This window comes from Seriola dumerili, unplaced genomic scaffold (genome assembly GCF_002260705.1).
Source record: "Seriola dumerili isolate Sdu_G_001 unplaced genomic scaffold, Sdu_1.0 BDQW01000003.1, whole genome shotgun sequence".
Classification (NCBI taxonomy): Eukaryota; Metazoa; Chordata; class Actinopteri; order Carangiformes; family Carangidae; genus Seriola; species Seriola dumerili.
The window spans coordinates 11,611,219-11,633,371 of record NW_019174258.1 but is presented as its reverse complement, the minus strand read 5'-3'; the positions used below and the strand labels follow the sequence as shown (position 1 = coordinate 11,633,371).

The following is a 22,153-nucleotide window of genomic DNA, read 5'->3' as shown; positions in this document are numbered from 1 at the left end:
AGCTCTATGCAGCAATACAAGAGCAACATGGTGTCAGTGTCTTCAACAAAGATCATCAACTAGTTAGACAACTGACTTTTTGCCTGGAACATAATCTCAGTCTTTTAGCATAACATTATGGTGGCTATCAAGTGCAAGTTTTACATTTAAAAATTTCTTTTTTTTTATAAAACTGTTGTAGACCCACGAGGGCTTTCATGCATGTGGTTCTATAAAGAACTATATATATATATTTCATAGAATCTAAATCTGCAGCAGTGAATTCTGATAAATTTACTCAATGTCATAAAAGATTAAAAATATGGATTTACTGTATCTTGGAATGTTGTTTTGACAATATGCTGTAAGTAAAGTACAAAGAAGCTGTAGTGTCACCGTGTTCGCAGCGCACAAACACTGGCACATCGTTATATCATCAGCAGATGTGACGATGGTAGTGGCCAGTGAATGACTATTAACCTTAATAGACAGTGCATCAATTAGACAGGAAAAAATGGCAGCAGTGTGCAGGGGAGAGGAAGGGGGCAGTCACAGTAACCTTTTTGGCATCTTGGTAGGCGGGAAAATGACAAGGTCTGATGCCTTGTGAATGAATCACATCTGTGACATTTGGTCCATAGAGAGGTTTTCACACATGGTCTGGTGGCTAGCAACACCCCCATACCAGCAAATAAGCAACAACCACAAGGCACCACAAAGAAGAAAAGTTCAAGATTGTTAAGTATGGAGGAGTGATACTTGTTCTGGAGCACTTGGTTTTGGAAGTTGTGTCACATCAAGTCTGGATGAGGATTGCATCCATATGGACTCAGTTATTTAAGGGAACAACTTCAATTACTGTAACTTGTTTTTCACCACAAAAAAGAAAAAACTCCCACTTAAATCAGTGCAACACTCCTTTGAGATGACACGGAATTTAACAAAAGAACCCCCCATCTCTCCATCAACATCTTTGTTTTCCCCCAAACCTACTTCTTATTGAAGCAGGTGTAAAAGTCAATGAATTCTTTTAACCAGGTCTCGATTTGATCAGGCCTCTCAGCGTCTGGCAGGGAGAAGATAAGGCCTGTTATCTCTTTCCAACAAATCTGCAACCTCCCTCTGTCCTCTCCATGACTGGGCCAGAGGAAAGGGAAAAGAATGAAAAGGAGAAAAGACAAAAAAAATGCATCTACATATAGATATAGTAATAAAAAATTATTTTAAAAAGTACAAAAAATTTCCAAAATATTATGAAATAAAACTAATCTGTAAAAAAAACATTGCTAAACAATGAAAAAATTTAAAGACATTCTTTAAAATATTTCTTAAGCATGTGTTTTGTGTTGTCCTTTCACACAGTGCAGCTGCTGTCCTTACTAGTGTGCAGTGAATAATGATGAGATGAAACTTAATGAAAAAGAAAAATGGTCTGGGTGCTGCAGCAAACAGAACAGAGAGCTTCAGCCATTGTCGCATTTAAGACAAGTGCTTATAATACACCTTCTGAGCAGAGCTGTGTCTTCAGGGCAGATTAGAGGCTACGGTGAGTCACTATTGGAAAGTGACAAGATGGACCAGGGCTAGCTGGTAAGTGCGTTAACTTCAGTGGCAGAAAAGACGTGATAGAGAAAAGAGGTAACATTGGCTTTGCTTTGCACCACTGGCGACAGCTCTTGGTAAGGAGAAGAATGAAGTTTGATACTAAACTTGCAACGTTTTTTCTAGACTGGTAGGTAAACAGCTGTTAATGCTAATGTTGGCTATGTAGCAAAACTTACTAAAAGCTCCTGTAACCTGGATATTTTTTTGTTGCTGGTCTGGTCGGGGGGTTAATTATTATTGGTGGGGCTAGGGGATGTGGAACAGTGAAAAATCTTTACTGACAAAATATTCCACACAGTTGTACATGCAACAACAAGTTCCTTTGCTGGTTGTTGAATTTTTGAGGGTCTGTCCTCTGGTTTCAGGTCAGCTAATAAAGCTAACAGCTCTGCCAGGAGAGAGCAGTTACTATAGCATCACAGGTGGTCTTTTCCTGTTGCTCTCTCTACTAGCAAGCAGTTCACTTGAATACATCTTGAATGATTTGGTGTCACCTGGGTCAACTGAGTCTCTTCACTAGAAACCACCTTGTGAAGGGCTCACACCAGCTGTGACTTCCACCCATGAGCACTAATGTATCAGTATAGTTTTAGAGGTATATGTCATAAACTGAAGTGTTCAAGTGGACATTTTAATACACTTTGGTAAGTAAATATGATAAAATAAGAAATGCTAGTAGGCAAGAGTAGGTGGGCAAGAAGTAGCTGAGAGTTTTTTAAGTAATTTAAGTCGCATAAACAGCAAGGCATGATGACTGTACTTTAACTTTGGCTGCACTTGTACAAATGAAAGTCACAGTTGCGCTTTAAATGATATTGTTTTTGTCTTCTGGTTGTTTTGAGGCAGACTAAAATTAGCATCTGTTGTGGTTCTGTCTAATTTACTGTTTAGCTATCAGCCATTTCCCACAGGAAAAGTCTTAACGAGTATCTAATTAATGACATTGATTCATTTGGTGGAGGAAAATCTGCTTCTTGGATCAGTCACTGAGATCTGACAGTGATGTTGCTCATTGTTTCTCGGTCCCTGTTTCAGTTACTCATTCTGTGTTTTACACACACTCTCAATTTCTACACATCTCTTTATTGGTGCCAGACTGCCTTCAGATGGACCTGTGTGGTACCTCTGTAGAAAGTACATTTCTCTGTGGTGTTGTTTGGCCTAATTAGCGGTCAACTAGATGCAGCCGGTTCCACAATACAGCCTAATTGCATATTTAGCATTTTGTGTCTCTTTTCGGATTGCCAAAACACAAGAATGTTTAATCAGGGGTGGGCACTAGATGAGGCGAGGCAAATAAACCAACATTGTAAACCATCATTACTGTGTGGATGATTGTGTGATGTTGCTGAGGTTTATTTCTTCTGTTTAGTTTGGTCCCTGAAGATGGAGGAGAGTGTAACTTTGAACTGAAGGAGATACTCATCTGATGACTGTCTCTGCTCCCATTATTGCGTACTATCTGCTCCCTGTTAATTTGATTTGTGTGTGAGTTGATTCTGTATTATTTGATCTGAGCTCATTTGGGCTGAGTTGAGTCAAGTTGAATTATTTAATTCTTTCTAGCTCATTTCTGACAGCCAAGCTACTGCCACTGTCCATCAGTGTTAATTACAACACAGTTCATCATCTTTTTAAGACCAGCCAGGGAGCATTTTATCATTCACTTCATTGTGATTACTTAAATAGTAATTGCAGCTTCTGACAAGGCCCTCAGAAGTATTGTCTTCACACTAATGTCATGTCCTTAAACCACAGGAAACTGTAGCCAATCATAATTCATGCGGACACTCCTCATTTCATTTTCTTTCAGAATTGAATGGTTAGAAAGTTTCAGGTTTCAATGCCTCTGACATTTCACTAATGTTCGTGAAGTGTTTTGAGGTGTATCACGATCCCAGTGACATGATGTGTGGACACCGGGCTGGACGGAAATGTTAGACGAGTGGGCAGTGAACCTGAGACATCTTGACTATAGGACAGTATTTTGGATTAACTGACCAAGGCACTGTCTGTCCTCTGATGGCTATCTACTAATGAACCACTGACTAGAAAAGACAAACACAATAATAGCCTATTGACCTTCTGAGGGCTGTCTCTACAGCTGCAACAACTACTTTGTCTCAACAATAGCTCCTTGGTTTGATGGTAGTAAGTTAATATTTTGGACTACACTTCACAGAGACCTTTTACCTCATTAGCTGCTGTCATTAAGAACAAATAACCAAAATAAATAGTTTGACATTTTTGGAAACACACTTTTTTGAAAATATTGTTTGGTACTCATGAAGCTGGAGCCAAACAGACAGTTAGCTCAAAGACTGGTGGCAGGGGGAAACAGCTAGCCTGGCTCTGTTCAAAGGTGACACAATAGGACGTGTCCCAGTTACAACTACATTTTTAAGAACAGTTGTGTCACAGCGGTGCGACTAGGCTGTCACATTTCAAAGGCTCCTTCAAGTGCTGCCTTCTTCTCCTGGACAACAAGGTTCCAACAGGTGTATTTTTTGTGGCTCAACCTATCCCAAGATTCGTTGATCACCTATGATGAAAATAATGTGGCAGTAAACAACGTCAACAGAGAAACCTGTTTTTGTAAAAAAAAAAAAAGTTCATACAGTCAAGGTTGCTAGGTGACAGGAGCAGTGAGACGCAACAGTGAGGGCGGCTGCAGGTGGTGACACAAAGCAGAAATCCTCTGAAGGCCAGATGCCTTATTTTGGTTCGACCTTCGTGGTCTATGATGGCAACCAAGGCGCGTCCTTTGAAGAATGTGGCCCCTGAATTGGGACACAGCTCCTCTGCCTGGGCAGTTATAGGTTACACTGCTTCTTGAGCAATATTGTTCTGGAGTTTTGCTGGTTGCCTGGCAACCTCACAGTGACGACAAGAGTTGAGTTTACATTTTTACAATTGGGTTTTTGTATGGGTGAAACAAATGAGTTATAACATGTTAATTACTGATGACTAACCCTTTACATTTAGACAAGAGTAGGCTAGCTGTTTTCCTCTGTTTCCAGTCTTTGTGCTAAGCTAAGCTAAGCTAACTGCTTCATGGCTGTTTATTGCAAGTGGTAGTGAACTTCTCATCTTACTCTCTGCAAGACAGTACATAAGCATTTTTCCCAACAACAAGAAACAAATGTCGTGCATGCATGTGTGTGTGTCTGTGTGTGTGTATGTGTGTGCGTGTGTGGGCGGGGGGCAGGTAAGTGTGTGTGTGCAGGTAGACTGAAGAGGCCGAACCACTTGAGTTTTTCGATCCCATCTCACAGGGCCTCTGTTGACTTAAGAAAACAAACATGATGCACACAACCTGAGGCAGGAAATATTCCAGAAATAGTAAACTAAGCCATCGGGTTGACATGAATCCTCATGAGGAATGACCACTTGAAAACCCTATTTTAGGCAGCGCCAGCTCCTCTAACTTGAGCTGTGGGTGAAATCCATGTAGACAGCCCAAAATTCAGAAAAGGTCTGATTGTTGAGCCAGGACAAGCGCATCGTTGACAAAGCTCCATCCTTTTGAAGATTTATGATTGTAGTCCTTTCCATTTCAGTCACATTATGTTTAGGAGAACCTGTCCAAGAGGTGATCCCATAGGTATCCCATCTGTCTGAATATTATTGCAGAAGATTATTGTCTTAGTACATGTATCCTAAATGAGCATTTCCAATATTTTTATGTTTTGCTATGGTCTCTCTCCGTGGGCTGTCTAAGTACATTTCACCCACAACTGATTCTTTTGCAAATCCTGCATTTCCTAGAGCGCAATTACAATTACAACACTGAGATCTCCATATTTATTTCACCAGCTTCACATTATGGAAATACAAAATCTTTTGGATCAGTGGGTTTTGTGTCACAGGCCCCAAAACTCTGCAGTCCCAGTGATTTAAATCAGGAACTGAATCTTATTAAAACACACAACGCCTGGCAGAGATTTCAAAACGTAAGATTTCTTATGTTAGATCTACCAAGGATCCAACACCTGAAGTGTTCTAATATTCTGCTGTATATCACTTCAAGTGTCCTGGTTGTACTGCTGTGTGTAATCTGTCATCATCAGCCTAACTGATGAACCTGAGCAATCAGCTGGCACATCTGGTGTTCACCTGCTGTTGTTTCCTTGTCTCCTCTGCCTGCTCCTGATGATGTTTTTTAAAGTAAAACTGAAAGCCTGAGAAAACTGCCTACATGTCTCTGTCCGGACTCTAACATCTTTAAAACACGGATTGATGAAAAATCAAAGGAATCACCTGAAAGAATTACTGGAGAAACATAGTGAATTCTTTGACATCATGCATGAGGGGTCACTGAATGGTTTGATGTGCATGAAAATGATGTAAATCATTTTTTCGACCTTCACAGTCAGACGGTCTCAACCTGGGTGAACACCTATGAGAGACTTTGGAGCGATGTGTTAGATGATCTTTATCAGAAAGCTGAAGAATGTTGTTCATCTCTTCAATGGAGATGCTGAGACTTGGAGGAGCTGTCCTGAAGGCTTCTGTTGGCCCAACACCTACAAAGTAACTTTTACATTATTGATTTTTCCAACCTTCTAACCCGACTTTACATTAGCAGGGAATAGAAACAGCCACGTCAAGCTGAACAGATTGATATATATGATGTTTACTGCTAACTGTAAAAATGTGTTAGATGGCAGTCAGACTTGCCTGTGATCAATTCAGAGCTTCCTCTGTGTTTTTCATGTAGGCAGTAACAGTTGTGCTGGTAGTATAATGACAGCATCCCAACACTGTGCCATGCAACACCAGCAGCTGGTTTTATTATATGAAATTCTTTAGAGCCACATAACAAAACAAAGATTTGTCCCTTTGTGTGAACTGAAACTCAGTCAATACATTTTTAAAATCACAGAATTCAAGTTTTGAATTTTGAAGTTTAATTTCAAACTTATAAAAAGACTCAAAAGTGGTCATGCACATTCATCAGGCACTATCAAGTAATTAACAATGTGGCGAATATATATATAAAGATTCATTATCTCCCCACCTGTTAATAGTGTGAGGAAGATATATAGACTGTGTACATACTGTGAGTATGTTGAATATGTAATAAAGTTTGGGATGAGTTTAGGAATAAGGTCAGATCAGATATAGATACAATATACTGTATTGAGAAGTTTAAATACTGTAGAAAACATCATCATCATCAAAATGTCTCTGTACACTTGAATGATAAGTTGCCATTCAAAGACCAAATAGACAACCAATATTTCTAACTGTCTTGTTGGACTTAATTGAGAAGCTTTATAAAGTGATTACTTAGTATTATCTACCCACTTCAGGAGAAAAACAAAGATCTAAGATATTAAATCTGAATTTTACAGTTCCTTGCAACTTGTTATTGTGATTTGTATATATAAACATATGAGCTATGTTCATTCATTGTGTGATAAATTAATTTACTTGTACTCCTTCTCTATTCTAAACATCAAGCTGGAAAAAAATGTGAAATTGCTTCTGTTTTGCTTGAGGGAAATTAAGTGCATCTTTTTAATTCTTTCAAGACATTCTTTATGTGCATGTAAAGTCAGCTTCTATCCATCCTAATGGCTTAATCTTAAAACCGTAACCATGTAGTTTTAGTTGCTTCTTTAGTTGCAGTCTTCATCCTGTTCTCAACTTGGTGTTGGCTCCAACTTCATTAAACAGCAAAATGTTGTATTTCAATTTATTTTTGGTGCTTCCAGTGCATCCAATTCTTTTATATATTTGGTAAATTACTCCTCAGATGCCACACTTGACTGTGCGCATAATGAGTTTGTTAATTGATTAATTATATTACAGCCACACTTTTCTGTGGTAGTAACATGCGCTTCATTTTGTTTCAGCATCGATAGACACACATGCCTGAAGTAAAGTAACCTTAATCAGAGAGAAACAGGACGCATCCTGCTGATAACGAGTGCTGGACAGACTCACAATAAGAAACTCTGGAACACACGCCCGTCGTGATTCTTTTGTTTCCAGCACTGATTTTTGTTTTTGAGCGGAGTGACAGTAATACAGTCCTGCCACTGCCTGAAGAGAGGTTGGAGGACATCTGACTGTTACTCCCACATCATGGCGGAGGCGTGACAGCCAGATGTTCTCCAACCTCTCCTCAAACAATCTACACATTGAATATGACACTTTCTTTGTTTTAATCAGGAGGGAACAGCGCAGTATATACTGTGTGAGTGTATTTACATGCAGAGGAGTAACTGGTTGTATATAGCGTCTGCAAATAATCAGCCTAATAGCACAATTAAGCAAAAAAAAAAAAACATTTGACAGAAGAAATAAATACAGAATCTGTACAAAACACTAAAGTTCCTCTACACTCAAAGATGTGTTTTGCGTATTGTTACTTCACTTGGAGGTTTGATTTTCACTGTTTGAGGACAGTTTTCACATTTCTCTGTGCTCATAGGGTCGGTGGTTCAATCCCCAGCTCCTCCAGTCTGTGCATCAAAGTGTCCTAGTGCAAGATACTGAACCCCACATTTCCCCCGATGGCTGTTCCGTCAGTGTATGAATGTGTGTATCGGTGTGATGTATGAGTGTGTGAGTGAATGGGTGAATGTAGCAAGACCGAAAAAGTACTGTATAAGTGCAGTCCATTTACCATTTATCTCAGTTTAAGACATGTAAATACATCACATACATTTGTGACATCACAACATGCTCCAATAGACATTTACACAAATGGAACCTTGAAACCTCCAGGTCACATAAACTGAGACTGGACTGAGGAATCCAGGTCACTTTTCAACTGATCAAATATTTGCATGTTCATAGATTCTGTATTTTCAATGATGATAAAGGAGTAAATCTAATTTTAAGGATTTTAACTGAGGTTAGTACTTTTTTTGTGTAAAAACCATATCAAACACAAATAATTAATCAAAGTATAGAATTTTTCATGTATTTGATTTGTATTTTTTATATTGTATTTTGTTTTTAACAAAATGTTTATCAGCAAACTCAATCAAAACTAGTCAAAAATTAAAATATGTTGTAGCCAAGCATAACACCCACCAACACAGATAGATATCCTCCCTCCTCTCCTCTTCCCCCACTTTCATTTTTCCACCTCTCCATCTCCGCTCTCTCTTTCTCTCTCTCCCTCCCTCCTTCCTCTTAACTCTCTACCCTTGCTCTCCCCCCATCTCCGTTCTCCTCCCTGATTTCAGTCCCACCCTCCTCCTCTTTCTCTCCGTGATGAAAGAAAGAGTTTTGAGAGAGAGAGAGAGAGAATCAGAGGAGGTTGAAGGGGAGGGGTGGGACCCTATAAGAGCAGCTGACTCCATCCTCCACGTCGCCAGAGAAACCCACACTGAAGCTGAGGGAGGGAAACATAAGCTGACGAACCTCAACCTGCACCCGAGGGACCCTCTATAGGCACCCACTATCTCACGCCAACACAGGTAAGAAGACACTGGGGAGGAGGCAGGAGGGGAAGGAAGAGGGAATTAAATGGCTTGACCTCTGACCTTTGATACAGAACCTTTTGCATTTTTGTCAGATAGATATCTGACATTTTGCTACATTTGTTAAGTCAGGAAACAAAGACCGTGCGTCACTCTCTTCCTTTGCATCCTCTCTAATTGCTTTTAATGTTAGTGATGTTGCACAGCCTGTTAAATAAATGGCTACAACTCAAATGTGAATTTCCGTCAATCTAAATTTGTCAGCCCTGCTAAGAGTAATGCTTATTATCCTCAATCAGTCAGTGTCTCCATCACTCCATCATCCACGACTACTGCTGGATGATAATCGCTGCAGCTATATTGTCACTGAGACCCCCTGACCCTCGTGCTCTTTACAGCTGAGTGCCTGTAACAATGCTAATCAAAGAACTTAAACCTAATCCATGGCTGACCTCGGTGACAGACAGGTGGATGAATCACACAGAGCGGGTTAGGACAATATCTGGAGTCAGTGTAGTTAACAAACTGCTGATGTGTTTCATAGCATCAATGCTTCACGTCTAAGGGAGCAACTACAGACTGTTACGTCCTGTGATGCCCAAGGTTAAATAGGTGTTTAAACACATGTTTTGGTGAAAAGCATAAGGCAGCAATGATGTACACATTACGCTCAATCTGTGGATTGTACACATGCAGTTTGCGCGTTGATATTTAACAAAGAGGGAAAGGTCATAAATAGATCCTGATTAGTCATTAATCCTCAAGGCCTGGTTTGCTGCTGCGCTTTACTGCGTTTCATGAATGGAAGGGAAATCTTCTTCAGTGGTATTTGCCTGAGAGGAAGTCAATATTTCGGCGAGCATTGAGACAATTCTCCTGCCAATTTATTCAAGTCTTAAAGTTAACAAAAAAGAAAAAAAATCTAAAATATTACACGAATAATAAGTGACATGAGCTTTCATACAACGAGCAGTGACATTCAGAACCTTCCAGGAGGCCCACAACAGGTAAACGGACGATAGAAAGACAGCAGTGTAAATTGATTTTAATTAACCACATATAAAGCATCTGGGAACATCTGGCCCATAATTTGCTGCAGATCTCTATACTCTTAATGAACCTACCCTGTTCCAAGGCTGGAGACTGAATGTGCGTGATTCAGAATAGGTCAGAGCTTTTATTAAATTTATTAAATCACAATGTTATAAAAGTATAAAATATTTTTGTCATATTTTCTATATTATAGTTAGTTAATAAAGCAGTAAATAAAAGATAGAAGTTGTGCCAGTATTAGTGGTATTTATGGTGTATAAGCCTATTTCTGTGGTCGTTCTGCTAAAATTATTCTTATGCCCTCAGGCATTTATATGTAAATCTCATTATAAGGAGGTACATGCCTTTTTAAAGCTGTCAGGGAAGATTTATGAAGTAAATAGCAAACTTGAGTGTCACATTTTCATTTATTTATTTATTTTATATTGAATGATTAATGTAATGCTTTTGTTATAGCTTGGGGCTCACTTTTCATTAAAAAGAAAGGCACAGTTCAAAATGGATTATGTGAGGTAAGCTGCAACAAAAAAGGCTCTTTAAACAACTATTGATGAGAACTTATTTTGAAAGTGCACGTATGTGGCTGTGATTATCTCTGTAACAAATCTCCTTGCGTATCATCATAAGGAGGCTGATGTAGGACTACAGATAACGCTCAGACTGAGACAATGTCCTTTGTAACTGGGAAATCTAGAGGCTGCTTTCTCATTCCTTCGGGCAAACGCTCAAAACATTCCTGTGACTGCAACAGATTTGGGTTTGCTGTGAAATTTACCTCTGATTAGCTCTGGGTCTGATTAGCTTTTTATGATGTTCCAGCACTTCTGTATTGGCTGTCTTTATTGAGGCTGCATGGAGGGAATAGGACCCGGTGAAAATGAACTAGTTTATATCTGAATGGAGATAGAATCTTAAATGGAAATTTAATCTAAAACTGAATGCTTGGACATGCAGCTGATTTGGGGTTAAGAAAAACCCTAAGTATTCAGAGACAGGGATGTGGGTGAGATGACAAGATAGACTTGTTTTATATTTTAGCTGGATTGTAAATTGAAACACAACAGCTGTTGGTGAGGAACGCTCTGTGTTGTTATTTTGTGGGCAATTTCACTGTGTTCCATGTGGATCGCTGGTCAAACAGAGGAGGCGACTGAGACCGAGGGAGAGAGAGAGAGAGATGAGATTTCAACACCTACTATAACAGAATTTTAAACTGAAAATGCTTGAAATGCCTGCTTTCGTGAACCTTTTGCTACAAGTCCTTCAGAGAGAAAGGGGCAAAGTCTCAGAAAGGTCTGTAAAGCAACAAGAAAAGACAAGTTGTGCTTTGAGGAAAGAGTGCCATTTCTTTTTGTTTTTTTTTTTTTTTTTTACTTACTGGACTTAAAATACCCCGATTAAATTCTGTCCGCCTACACATGAAATAGCTGAATGCATCCAGTTTAACTAACTTTATCTGAGATTTATAAAAACACATCTGGATATCAGCAGAAATGGCTGTCGTCCAACAGTGACGGCAGTTGTGGAGAATACTGATGAAGACCTTATAATTACTAATGAGACTTATGAGCAATGAGAGAAGAAAAGAAAAAGAAAAAAAGAAAATCCAAGAAAAAAGAAAATCCATACAGAATATGTGGTATTACTTGCAACATTAACCTTCAGCTTCAACCAAAAGAGAAGAAAAGAAAAACACCAAACATTAGGAACACGTTACTGAGTTGCAGCCCCATTTCCACAGTTCATGCCTCATGTGTCTTATGGCCTAAAAATCCTGCTTAATCCATCTCTTCCTCTCTTTAGTATTAGTGAATTTGTTGCTTTCCTCCACAACACACACACCTCATTAGCTTTATGGATAAACTTCACTGACCACAGGAAACCCAGGAAACCCAGGAAACTGTTCTCATGCAAAGGCTGCATGTGGGAAAATAAAGGAAGGATAAGGATAGGTATAGTGCCGGTTGTGAACTTCTCTGGTGGCTGCACCGAAATGGCTGTGAATGTGTGGAGTTAATCCAGGCATACAATGTTCCTAACACAGCAGGGTCCCTGTCCATCCTTTTGTGTTGGGAGGATTTCACAGATTATCCTTCGTGTCTCCTTGCTGCCTCCAGCTTGCTCCTGTTTTCCCCTCATCAAAGCAGACCTCCGTCCTATCAGATGCAGTGGCACTCATTTTGATGCCGGGGGGAGAAATGTACATTTTCTTATTCTGTTGTCAATTGTCTGAGTAGAAAGGCCCTGACCTTTCTTCAGGCCTTGTAATCTTGGTCATCTAGGAACTGACGCATATGTATTTGATGGCCACACTGGAAGTTATGAGGTGTCAGTTAGGTAAAATGTCCATATATGTCTTGTGTTGAGTCAGTTGTTGCCAGTTGTCCCACTGCTGTTGTATGACAAAGAAATCCCTTGTGGCACATAAAAGCATTTTCCCCATACATACAAAAGTAGCTAATTCATGCTCTTTCAGTAATGTGAGACTAGCAGTGGTGTTAACCATCTTGGAAGTTTGAAAATTCCCAAGTAGGAATAACAAGAGATCTTCCTCTTTTCCCTCCATTCTGCTATTTAATGTAGTATAATGTGAATGTGCATTTGGGATGTACATCTCAGAAGTAAACCAGGAAGACAGAAACTTTTTTGGTAAATGTACTTGGTGAGCAGCTTTCAATTAAATGAATGGGCACCATCTTGTATTCCAGTATTGATGTTTTTATGTTAAGATGTAACAGCATCATCAATGGCAAGTTTCTATTAGTGCACCAGTGGCTAAAACTCATGAGAACACTAACATAATAATAATAATAATAATAATGCCTGAATACCTCTATATTTTGTAAAAATGTAACCATGATTTGGTGGTGTCCAAATGTGTATGATTAGCATAGGTTATAGTATAGTACACTAAAAGGTTAGCAAGGGATATGTTTATTTGTTCAGTCACACTATTTCTTATTTTTACTCTCACACAAACTAATGATTACAAATACGATGTCCCGCATGATGCTAAAGACCTTTAGAAAGGTAGGTAGATAATTCAGTGATTATATTTTTATCTCATTTTGACCTGTCACAGGAGAAAAAGCACAAACAAATAACATTGATGGTTCTTTCCATTTAGGTGTGTTGGTGAGACAACAACACCTGCACATAATGTAACCATTAGTATTATTAGTTACACCTGTGTTCAACAAAGGCCTATCAGCAATGAGTTTGGAAATGTCTGTCCTTGCAGAGTCACTGCTTTGTCTAAATATTGTACCAACATGTGCTTTAGTTCAGCCACAGAGTAATAACTCATGTTATAGAAATACAAAGGGGAAAACAGAGGGCAAACAAATAAAGAGAGAGAAGAGAGAGAAAAGTAAAACTATACAGGGCACCACCTCATCTCAGGACATGAACAAAAATCAATATGAAATAAATATGAAATAGATCTGGTAGGCCTGTGTAAGTGTGTGTGAGCACACCTCCCAACCATTAATCGACCTTAGGTGATTAGATACATTGAGACGGGTAATTGATTTAGCTGAGTGTGTCTTCCTGTAATGGCTTCAGCATGTAATCTACTGCCACGTCACACACAGTCTGACTGACAGGGAACATGTTGTGAAAGCACTAAAGGTCTCTTTTAAAGGTTTCTTCTGAATGGAGATATGTCACAACGCCCACTCTGCAGACACATGTGTGAGCAGACAGGACCTCCAACCAGAGGAGAAGGAGCAGGATCATAAGAAATAATGGTTTTGGTAGTAGTTGTGTAGTTGCACTATTACTGCCTAGGCATATTTATGATGTTTTATTCAAATGAATATATGCATAATCACCGAAAATTGATTGATCTGATTTGATAAGAGGTGGCCATTAAGGAAAACTGTTTAATAGACATCTCATATTTTCTGCATATTGATGGGAAATCATTCATTGTTGGAGTTAGCCATCAAGGGTTTGCCAATGGAGTGATCATTAACATCTTGATACAAAAATAAGGGAGACGAAGCTCTAGCATCAAGTAGCAGGGAGAATAATAAGTGTGAAATAACCTTTTTTTTCATGAAATATAATGTAGTTGTTTTAGTGCAGTATTTTGTTTTTGTAATATGAACAGTGGGGAAGTAAGCCCCTTGTGCACTTCTATGCCAATGGTAGTAGTAGTTTTGTCTCGTTTTATATATGTGTGAAAGACAAAGAGTATGACAAGCTGGGGAGAGAAAGAGCTTGAGTGAGTGAGATGGGGTAACGACAGCTCAATCAGTAGGTAGATAATGCACATAGGTAGTGACGGCCGATTAACATATAGATTTGACATTTTTAATCAAACTGATTGGTAGTATAGATTTACTGTCCTGAAAAGTATCAAAAACAATGGCCACTCTGCCATTTTTCTAGTTAGCTATCAATATTAGAAAAAAACAGCACAATGTAATTTGAGTGGGCCTGGGACAAGTTGTCAATCAAAGTGACTTTTCTGACGGATAAAGAAGTCTGCCATCTGGCTCCAGGCAGAAGACTAAATAACATTTAATTACTTGTCAAACTCTCATCAACTAACAAAGACAACATCATGAATACACTCTAATTATTCAATATTTGATTTTTTTTTTCTTTAATATGATGGGCCTCTCTCCGTCAAGGGTTGAATGTTAGTGTTCTTCAGTTTAATTTAAAGCCATTATCTAAAGGTGCAGTTTAATAGGTCATCATGTAGTTGTGCACAATAACTTAACGATAATAATAATTATAATAATGATTTAATATTATTTTTAATTTGGTGTTAGTACTTACCTAACTCCTATACCTGAAAATCTATTCAAGTATAATATCACAGTGATCTTTAAGTATGCATAGCCCATACAAAAATAAAGTGTGAACTAAATTTTTTTATCATAGTTATTGTATCAACCTGATTTGTCAGGGTAGTCAGGGTTTAAACTACTTTGCACTTTTAAATGAGATTTTATTTAAGTCGTGTCAGAGCCCAATTTATAATTGGATGCAAGCACTCTACCACAGAATACAAATAAGGCACTTGTGTGTCAAATTAAGTGATCATGAGGCCACACTGAACATCAATGCACAGAAAATTTCCATTCAATTATTTTTTGCTGTTACACAACTACAGTGTGTCCAGTTGTTCATCATTAAAGACAAACCACAAATAAGAAAAGTTCCAGCCAAGGTACATGGTGTGCTGATGTGAGTTTGACAACATGGTGGTTATTACATTTAAGTTACGTATTAATCTGCGGTTCAACTTTTAAAAATAAAGACGAAGTCCACACCGCTCCTCTGTTCAGCCATCCGTGAATAATCCGGCTTTAAGTCGCTCTTCGACTGGAAGTAATTTATTTTGTACTTCCTGTTCTTGATGAGAAAAGGGCAACAATGGAGAAAAATAATGGTGGAAACAGTTGATAACATGGTGTGAGAGAGTTTGAGAACTTTCTGCTCAGAGTGAGTTGTTGTTGTAGGATGAGGAGTCCATGAATCAGACAGGAATATTTCATTAACTTTAAACTTTACTTAAATGTACTGACTAGACAAACTTTTTAATCAACAACTTGAAGATGGTTGTGGTATTTAACACTTTCTCCTATTAACAAGGCAAAACGCACATATAGATACTTTTCAGGGAGACAGACTACAGATTGCTGATGTTCCCACTTAGTTAACTGTCATTTATTATTACACTATAGTTATGTTTCACAGAGCATGGATGACACCGCATACTATTGCTTTCCTTTGCTAACCTTGAACTGACTTGGTTTAGATATTTTTCAAGTAACAGAACGGATCAAATGGCACAAAATCACCTCATGTAGTCACATGTTGACAGGTAACACATTGAACCTGGATGAAAAGTATATTTCTGTTGCAGAAGTACTTCGCCTCTATGGAGAGGTATTTCCTTTTATCTGAGAGATGGTCTTATTCATCATCTGCTGGAGGGTGAAACTTCCATCAGCAGCACCTCAGCACAGCACAGCACAGCACAGACAGTAATGACTTAATTAACTGGTTTATTTAGTGGTTAATCAGTTAATTAAAAGCAGGGTAATTGGGTTTTCAAGGCTCAGGAGAGAACGTGGCAGATGTCAGTATAAGACCACAGAAAACACTGGTCATTGAGAGGTAATGTTCAATTTTAGAGAGATTGTGACATCACAGAGTAGTTTATGATAAGAGAACAAACAGATACTCAATGGAGTGCAATCTCGTGTGTGAATGTATTTGTGTCTGCACATATCTATATTATCCTGAGTAAGGCCAGAGTGACTGCTTCAAGGCTTTATTCATTCTATGTTGTTCCGGATAGGACATTAGACATTTTTTTCATCAGGAGTTAAGAAATGCCCAGATTCAACTTGGCCACCTGAATCTTTCCTGCATTTACCCCAAGGTGAAGCATTGAGACTGCTCCTTAAACCTTCAATGACAGCTGTCAAAATCTATTTTGATCTTGTTTTTTACTAAGTTTTAAAAATCATCCTCAGGGGGATAGACAATGGTCCTGCCCTGCGTGAACCCTTGCAGTAAACATATAGCCTAAACATCTAATGAGATCTGAAAGGACTTGGTGTTCCCTTCCTTTTTCTTCCTCTAGTGCCACCATGAGGTTGACATTTGTGGTTTTGATTGAAATGTCTAAACAACTATTGGATGGATTGCCATGACATTTGATGTATAGTACATTCATGTCTCCCTAAGGATGGATTGTAATAACTTCCCTTAACCTTACATGAAGCCCCATCATCAACATTTTTAATTTCTCCAAACCTTTGGTTTATGGCCAACTACTTGCAGTATATTTAATACTATTCCCATCAGCTCCAGCAGTACGTTGTGTTATGTGTTTTAATAAGCAAATGTTAGCATGCTAAACTCAGACGGTGAACATCAGTATGTTAGCATTGTCATTGTGATATTTGTTTAAAGCTCTGATATTAGCATGTAGCTCAAAGCAGTGCTGTGCCTCACAGAGCTGCTGGTGCGGCTGTAGACTCTTATACTTGTAAATAATAATTATGACACTTTACTTTCGCTTTCACTTTAACTGTCTTCTATCCTTACTTAATTATAGTGGCACATCAGTGTTTGCATCCTCTGGCCACACCTCAGTTGAGAACAGAGATGTGAAGATGTGGCACCTTCAAGCATTAGGATGATGGCAGCTCATTTTTAGAGTCACACAGTCACTGACAGGAGGATGGACAATAAGATGCATTATGGCCAAATGAACACACCCAAGCTGTTTGTCTATATCCTCTGCCATCTCCCAGTTGGGTCCCGCCCTCAGCTGTCCTACAATATTCCTGTCTAAAATGGCTTTGCTGCTCTTTTGTCCTTCACTGACAAACACATCCTCTTTCCTACTAAAGTAAAAATTAATTAGACATGACACACACTTTCACTGTTTGCACATAAGAGGACTGATTATTTTTTTTAATTAATTTTACAGAGTTGCTGTTTTATGGGTAGTTAGTGATTGGAATGAACTGTAGTGCAATTACACTTTTATCAGCCCTTAATTACTTTGAATAAATTCCACATTTCTAAGACATTAGAGAGTAATTTTTGATTGAAGGCAAATTAGTTTTACTTTCTGCTATGTCAGTTCAATAGATAATTACAACCAAAAGTCAAAAGAGCAGAGCACTAGTGTGTGTGTATGTGTGAGTGTGAGTGTGTCTAATGTATTGTACAGTCAGCACACGCAGTGTGTACACTAGGCATGTGTGAGAATGCATGTATTTGTATGCATGCATATTTCAGTGCTGTGTAGCTTTGCTTGTCTGAATATTGTGTGTGTTTGGTGCTTGTGAGTTTGAGTGTGTGTTTGTCAGCAACAAACTGTGACTCAGTATGCTGCCAGAGGCAATAATTGAGGCATCAATTAAAGGAGTTAACGAGTTTGTTTAATGAGATGAAAACTCTGGTTGTGTCTCTGACGTCAGGCTCACCAGACTGGGCTGTTCCTTCCAGAATAAGGTCACACAAAAGTCTTTTTTGTCACTTTTTGTATCTGCTTTGCTCACTGTCGCTCCATCTGTCCCCTCGTCTCACTCAGAACTGAGCTTATTGTCTCTCTTTTTTCCATTAGTGTCAGATCCCTACAACATTTATATATATACATAAAGTACTTCATCCATAGTAACAGATACATTCCCCCAATAACAATAACACACAAACACACAGACATAACACAAACACATTTCCACTGAACCACTGAAGCGAATGATACATGTTACAAATGACTCAGACATCCAATCACTCTCCTTCTGTCATATTGAGTTTTTTGTTTGAGATAATACTGAGTTGAGAAAGCTAAGAAGACATGTAATGCTATGCTAACCCTGTACTGATGTGAATTTGATTCTGCACTCAATACCTCACCAAGGTAAACAGCTATTACTACTTTAGTAGAAAAAACTTACAAATAGCCCCTTTAACTTGGTCAAACTTTTTCACATTCTCAGTATTTGTCTGGTGAGATATTGAATAAATGTTGACACAATGACCTTCAACAGTGTTCAAAACGACCCACTCAGATACCACTGCATTGTAGGCAGGTAATGAGAAGGGTATCCAAACTGTTGGGCTAAATGTGTGTGTTTGATCTGTCCTGTGTTGTGCAGCAGACGGTGGGACCATGAAGACTGTGGTGGCTCTGCTGCTGCTCTGTCTGTGTGATCCTGGACACAGTGACTGCCAGGGAGACTGCCTGTCCTGCAGCAACATCCTGCCCAAACAGCTCAGTTTCAACACCATGGTGAGAAGTACACACACACACACACACACACACACACACACACACACACACACACACACACACACACTGCAAGAGTGGAACTCCAACCCAAAACAGAGGGGACAGACTTCCATCGTGTCTGCAGGCATGAAAACAGATCCAAACAAATTTAGAATCTACAGTACAGGTGTAAATAATAAAACTATAATAAACTATATCATTTTACTGAATTCCATTCAGCTGCTTCAGTCTCAGGGTCCTGGTCCATCACAATGTCTGATGTGAAAGGCCAGTACAGACTGTTTTGCACCATACGCGAAATAAGTAAAAAATAAATCATGCTCTTATTAGATAGCAAGCGCTCCATCTAGACAAAACTGGGCTATTTCCCCTACATAAACATACATACAAACACAATGTGTCCACAGGGCTCTTTTAATTTGGTGATGAAATAAGTGGAAACCCCTCACCCCACCTCCATGAATCTATCCTTTCCTCTTTCCATCCCCCTCACTGTCTCTTACTCAACACATTAGCCTTTTGCCATTTGAGTTTTAATTCGTTGTGGCTAATTGATTCCTGAGGATAGATGTGTGTTTCTCCTATCAGTGCTTGTGCCTGCTGGCTGTTTTTCTCTGGTTAAAGACATTTAAGTGCACATGGCTCAAAACATAAAACTTTGGTGTAGTACTTTAGCATAGGCACTTTTAATTTTAAGGGATTCTGTAAAGACATTTGTCTTAAGGTTGGCACCTCGCTGCATGCCATCTATTGATCTATGTCCCTTTTTAAAATCCACACCTCCTTTGCTTATTTAAATTTTTTTCTTTTTTATGTCAATCTCATATTTTACTTATAAATCAATGATTGACAAGAGCCTCTATGATTAGCCTGATTCATGTAAACAGTGGCACTCAAAGCAATACAGTACTACATCCATAGTAACAGATACATTCCCCCAGACAATAACACACAAACACACAGACATAACACAAACACATTTCCACTGAACCACTGAAGCGAATGATACATGTTACAAATGACTCAGACATCCAATCACTCTCCTTCTGTCATATTGAGTTTTTTGTCTGAGATAATACTGAGTTGAGGAGGTTCCACTCAAACAACCCTCACAAGGTGCTTAGAGTAAAACTGTTTCATGTTAATCTTGCATTAATTAAGGTTATTAGTTACACCTGTGCTTTTCCTGTATCAATATGTGTGACTATGTTTGATGTGGAAAAGTGTAGGCCACATTTTCCGGCTCAGATGCAACCATGACTTCCAAAGAGAATTGTGTTACAAATAGTCCTTAAAAATTATTTAAAGGTCTTCGACTTTATTAGATTAAGTTTTACAAGGAAGGACAAAATATTTGCTTCGTTGAGCGTTGAGTTTTAAATATTTGAAAAAGCAGCTTTAGGTGTGTAAAGCATTTAAAAGAAAACTGGCCGTAAGAAAATTGGGGATGCAGCCTTTGTCAGTTACGGCCCAAAGCTATGGAACACACTACCTATGGATATCAAAGAACTAAGTATTTTTTTAAAAAAGCTCAAAACTTATTTCTTCACTTAAGCCTTTAACTAGCTCTGAAATTTTGCACTTAGCTCCGCATTTATGCACTGATCAACACTTTTTAAAAAATGTCTTATTTAATGATTTATTATGTTCATGTTCATTATTTTCTCTAATTTTACGTTAATATTTTTTAATGTTTTTCATTTTACATCAATGCTTTTAACATGTTTCTATGTTCATTTTATGTCTTTTCATGTGAAGCATGTTGTAAAACACTTTGTGCTACATTTCTTTTATGAAAGATGATACAAATAAAGTTTATTATTATTATTATTATTATTAATATTATTATCATTATTGTTAGTAGTAGTAGTAGTAGTAGTAGTAGTAGTAGTAGTAGAAGTAGTAGTAAAGTTCACCAAATCACGAAGCACATGTTTTTCTGCTTTCCCTTTGTGGTATCTACCTTTGGCTTTATTGGCCAAATTAGTGACCTACTGTGAGCAAAATGCTAACAATGGCATGCTCGCAATGAAACTGTTAACATGCTAATGTTTAGCAAGTACAATGTTTACCATGCTCACCATTTTAGTTTAGTGTTAAAAACTGTCTACAGTGAAGTCTGTCTATTTTGCCACATGAATCAACTGATCTGAACTGACTTCAGAAAGGAAATGATGATGATCTCTTGGCTTTGTCTCCGTCAGGTGTGTCTCATTGAGTGCGAAGGAAACATCTCCCCGGCTTTCTCCTGGGACCTCTGTCGTAAAGCGTTGTCTTCACCTATTTCCTCCCTCAGTGGTACTATGCGGAAAAGATCTCAGGAGGAGGTGGAGGCCCTGTTTCCTGAGGAGGGAGAGCAGATGGAGGGAGGTCTGTTGCTGCCCATTGCATTGCAGAGGTTTGATCATGTGACCCGCGCACTTGGAGTGGACGAGAGGGATCTGGGTGGCAAGGGCAACCACCTGAACACTGCCTACAATTCCCAGAATGCTTTGTCTCTTGATGATGAGTATGATGAAGAGGCAGGGCAGGAAGAAGGGGATGCTGACATGGCAGCCGGACAGGGTGATGTAGGGCTGAGTGTCTCCAAGAGGTTTGGCGGTTTCGTCAAAGGGAGGCATGGCTACAGGAAGCTGATGTCTCCAGGAAGATCGTACCAGAAGAGGTATGGTGGCTTCATTGGTATTCGGAAGTCAGCCCGCAAGTGGAACAACCAAAAACGTTTTAGCGAGTTTCTGAAGCAGTATCTGGGAATGAGCACTCGGGCCACTGAGTTCAACAGCGTGTCGGAGGACCTCACCAATCAGAATGAAGTTTAGCACCTTTAAACCACTGCTGTAAAACAATTTCCTGATGTATTTTCACTGATCTTGTTTTGTATTTCAATCACCATGTCAAACTCTAACTGGTGTCACCAAAGTTAACCTATTGAATCTTACTAATTTACCAAAAAGGGAAAATTACAGTGGAGTAACTAGAAACTTTGGTCCCCCTGAAACTCTGTAACTCCTGGCACCTTCCAGGTTCCCTCCCTGTCCGGGTCTGAGCGTCCTGAATCATTCAGACCTCCCATTTGGTGTCCCCATGGGATGTACCAGTTAAACAATCGTGTTTCATTTGATTAGCTGCCCATGTACTTCATGACATTTGAAGGAAGCCCCCAAAGTGGGAATCATTGAGAGTCTTGGAGTAGTTTGCAGCAAAATAAATAAAGTGTCATCTACTATATAAGTCATCAATAAAAGTTAGTATTATTATTGCTTTTCTGATCCCCTGTATTATACAGTATATTCTACGT

At 38.8% G+C, this 22,153-nt stretch overlaps 1 protein-coding gene across 1 annotated transcript; it reads left to right on the top strand.

Annotated features, from left to right (window-relative positions):
• Window positions 1-9,005: 9,005 nt before the first annotated feature.
• Window positions 9,006-21,674, top strand: LOC111221929 (prepronociceptin-like). Its single transcript, XM_022745527.1, has 3 exons — window positions 9,006-9,023; window positions 18,722-18,855; window positions 21,060-21,674. Exons 2-3 carry the CDS (start codon window positions 18,736-18,738, stop codon window positions 21,672-21,674), a joined length of 735 nt encoding a protein of 244 aa, XP_022601248.1. The 5' UTR covers window positions 9,006-9,023; window positions 18,722-18,735.
• The last annotated feature ends 479 nt before the right edge of the window (window positions 21,675-22,153 follow it).